Source organism: Cariama cristata, unplaced genomic scaffold, assembly GCF_000690535.1.
Source record: "Cariama cristata isolate BGI_N322 unplaced genomic scaffold, ASM69053v1 scaffold4121, whole genome shotgun sequence".
Lineage (NCBI taxonomy): Eukaryota > Metazoa > Chordata > Aves > Cariamiformes > Cariamidae > Cariama > Cariama cristata.
The window spans coordinates 170,544-174,541 of record NW_009597436.1 but is presented as its reverse complement, the minus strand read 5'-3'; the positions used below and the strand labels follow the sequence as shown (position 1 = coordinate 174,541).

General features: G+C 35.7%; 1 protein-coding gene across 1 annotated transcript in view; it reads right to left on the bottom strand.

The window, feature by feature from the left end:
- Window positions 1-2,227: 2,227 nt before the first annotated feature.
- DPP10 (dipeptidyl-peptidase 10 (non-functional)) overlaps window positions 2,228-3,998 on the bottom strand; it is a gene marked incomplete at its 5' end in the record, with an annotated part of 153,367 nt that continues 151,596 nt past the window's right edge. Inside the window, one exon of the mRNA XM_009708873.1 lies at window positions 2,228-3,332. Within this exon, the coding sequence (XP_009707175.1) occupies window positions 3,195-3,332 (138 nt within the window). The remainder of the gene's footprint in view (window positions 3,333-3,998) is intronic.

Genomic DNA, 3,998 nt, shown 5'->3' with positions numbered 1-3,998 from the left:
GATTCCCTAGCTTTCCATAAATTAATAGGTCTAGTCTAGTAAGTGTCATAGTTTAAGGACAGCTGAATCAAACTGTAATTTCTCAGACCTAAAATGTCATCACAGTGCTTAACAATGGATAAGCTATGAAAAATCTATGCTTTTCATGCCATTTCTGTGCAATGTGTACTAATTTTTGATTAATACAATAGATCACATAGACTAATTAAAGAGTGATTGCCATTAGTTATGTATGTAGGATCTGAAAGATAACAATATTCAGTTGTGCTGTAAATGGAAGAAATATTTGAACAGGTTAGCATGAGTAGAGATACCGCTTGCCCCAAATTCCTTAGTCTAACTAGAATCAGAGGTTGCACCTGCAAATACTTTTGCAATATCTGAATTTAACTCATTCATAAAAATTTCAGTAAATCCAATTAATCTGGGTCTGATGCTCACTCTCGTATACACATTTATATAAAAATATCTGTATTTGTAGAACAGTGTGAGAAATATTAAAAACATTAAAAGCATACCACATTTCCACACAGATAACCCACATTTCAGATAACACATTTTTTAAACATACCAGTCCTGGCAAAAGCATTCTTACGGAAGCCATATCCTCATGCCACCTTCATATTCAGGTAAATTGATCAAAATTGGAGGTGAGATGCTGGGGTAGAAAGAGTAGGGAATGGGGGCCTGAAACAGAAAGCTATGGGGAAAAGTAGGAGACAGGGTGTAGGTTCCACAGATCCGGGACGGCATATTTCCTGAGCACATGCATAATCCTATTGCTGAAACACAAGCCTTGCCTGTTTTCTCTTGCAGGTAACTAAAGGCTATACATGTGAAACATAGTAAATATGAGCACATAGCGGCTGTCTCGCAGAGAAACAGCCCGCGCATATTGAGAAGAACTAGCCTTTTCACGTAGCCTCCGCACACCGAGTCCATGCGGTATGCTCAACGCCTGCACACAGCTTGTGGTTTCTTCGTTTGCGTTTGGCTCAAATCGGGAAACATGTCTCATTGAGTTCATCTGGATTAGGACCTCATTTACTGTCTTTGGTTAGGAAAAGCATCAGTATTGTCAGGTGAGCTTTTATTAAGTAACGGGTGTAATTTATAAAATCACAATCTAGAAGTCCCAGCCAATAGAAGATATTAAAATGTTGCTCCTCTATAGAAAACAGGATTTGCAAAACCTTGCTTGAATTCTTCACTTACTTTTTTTGCTGTTTTGTATGGTCTTACTGTAGTGTACATTCTAGCCCCCATACATATATACCATACCTATACTATACATATGTACTCCATATGTAATAAATAACCACAAAGCAAAGCCATACTTTGTGGTGACACTGGGAACCAAACAAGATATCATTGCACATTAAAATTGTATTAAACTAATTGAAAAATAGTTAAACATTGCTAATAAAACAAGATAAATACTAAACATTAAAAGACAGAGACCTTGCAGTGTTCCATAAACCCACATCTTTCAGACAAATTAATTATTTGCATCATAAAAAAATGCTACCCATGAAAGAAAATATTCCAGAAGAAAGTAATGAGTAAAAAGCTTCCGGTGATTTTTTTACATTAAAAACCATTCCCATTCTTCCTAAAATATGCAGAACTTTGCATCTTGAATAGTATAGTTACCTTCAAAAAATTACTTTCTTTTTAATCTTGCAAGAAATGAAAACTTAATTGGGTAGGAAGGTATTTGGAATATATCCAGAAAGAAAAATACTACAGCCATTCTCACGTAAGTGGCACAGCATCTGTCAAGAGTTTTCACATACCTTCAGGAAGACACCTCAAATTAAGTCAACATTGCTCTTGATTTCAGTGATCAGAGTTAATATTCTGCAAACCAAAACTGGCTGCCTTGTTTATTTCACAGTTTCAATTTCTATTGCTGTAATTCACCTTGGCAAATAAATGGATGTATGAGGGGCTTGCCCTCCGAATAAATAATAAAATTTAACTTGTCAGGAGCTTCCTTTGCCTTGAATGAAAAATATTTCATTTCTTTGTGATGCTGTTGAAGCTAAATCCTTTTGCAAGAGACTTAATGAGCAGCCCTGGAATAAAAACTAATGGCGTGTTCCAGCCACATGGCCGTCTTCATGAACATTAGAATTACATCTGAGACCAGATGGAAGAAAAGGAAGATGCACTATGCAAAATATGTCTTCATTTGAGGAGTAAAGTATTACTCAGTGGCATTATACATTGTTAATAAATTTTCTTTATCTGAAACTATAATTTAATATTTATGTATCCAATTTACATGTGACAAAGTAGCATATTCTAAAATTAGAGTGTAAGCAGCAAACTATTAACTACTATAAACAATACCAAAAACACAACTTAAACATATTTTAAGGAAACAATAGATACATTTTGGACCGGGGAAAGATTTCAATTGCAGATACTGTTTTCAATACGGCTAATAATTATGTCTTGAAAAAAATTCTTCAAGCTCAGAAAGGTTTTCTGCTTAGGGAGTCCTGGGTATATACATAAAGACCAAGAGTACACTACCAAAAAGTCCCTTATTGGTTACTAGTAGGTACAGTAATAATAGTAAATGCTGAAATTGGGGGAAAAAAAAATCATTTTCAGTATCAATGTTATATGATGCACTAGACAATATATCCCCTTTGAGCAGAAACTAGAGAAAATATCGTGCCCTTTATTGTCTCTGTGGTTTCTCATGTGTAATAGACAGCGGAAGAATTGCACTTATTGTAACATTACAGTAAAGTGTTAGATTGCAGCTCACCTTTTAAAATATTAGTGGCCATAATACTTATGATAGGTTGTGCATTATGCAAAGATGAATAAAGATGTGCATTTAAATTAAAAAACGAGCAACCACTTACAGAACCAACAGTGAGGCTTAACATAACAAACATGCACTAACCCTACACTTATGTAAAACTAAGTTTTCCAGGAAACTGTAACCAACTGTTGACCTTCCACAAAGGTAAAGGTTTTGTCCCTTGGTAATATGTTTGGACTTTGTAGTTGAATTCCAGTTTATTAGCTCATTGTCTGTAAATGTGCTGTTCCACTGTGATATCCTTTAGCTGCCCTTGAGCTTCTGCAGAATCTGCAATCTTACAGTCACTTTTATTCAAGGTTTTATTGAGCCGCAAAGTAAGTCCCCTTCAGTACTACACAAATAGGCTTCCTTATTCATCCTCTTCAGGTTCCTGTGGTAAAATTGGTGTCTCCTCCTTTAAACAAGCACTAAAAAACCCAAGGATTGTGCTGTAAAGGTGATATTTGCTTTTCTCAGAAGCAATGTTATGACCTTCATCTGGGTAGATCTAGAAGAGGAGAAAGGAAAAAAAGTAAATAGTTTTTTAAAGGCTTTTCAAATATTTAGGGCTCTAATTTTCTTTCTGTGATCTTCAAAATGGTTTAGGTGGCAACAGGATGATAACATTAGTTTTATGGCATCAAGGAAAGCTAATAAAACTCAAAGTAAAACTCATTCTCTTGGAATTTGAACTTACATAAAACAACCACTGCAGTGGGATCTGCAGAAGTGAAAGAATTTATATTCTCAGTCATTGTGCTTACAACAGTTTACTCAGCTGGCATTTTCAATAGTGTCTAGGCATCCAAATCCCATTAACGTCAATGAGGATTAATTACCTCATGCTTTTAGGGACTTCTCAATATCCCAGCTTCTAAGTGTTCAGCAAAAAACCTTTTTATTTGTATTTTTAACTACCTTCCTATCTTATCTAAAGCCCATCATCTCTGTGTCCTAGGGTGGATGTGGACATTATCATCTCTTAATTCAAATTCCATGGGAAATTTCTCCTGAGTGACGCTGAACAAAAATTTGCAGGCTGAATGAAGAAATCCAGGCCACAGGGTTTAGGACAATGGACTTGCGGTGGCCTGAGGCAAAAACCTTCAGCTGCTTCCTCAAACTCAGGTTATCATAGGTTGCATGAAAACGGTTCAATAGGGCTCTTCTAAGA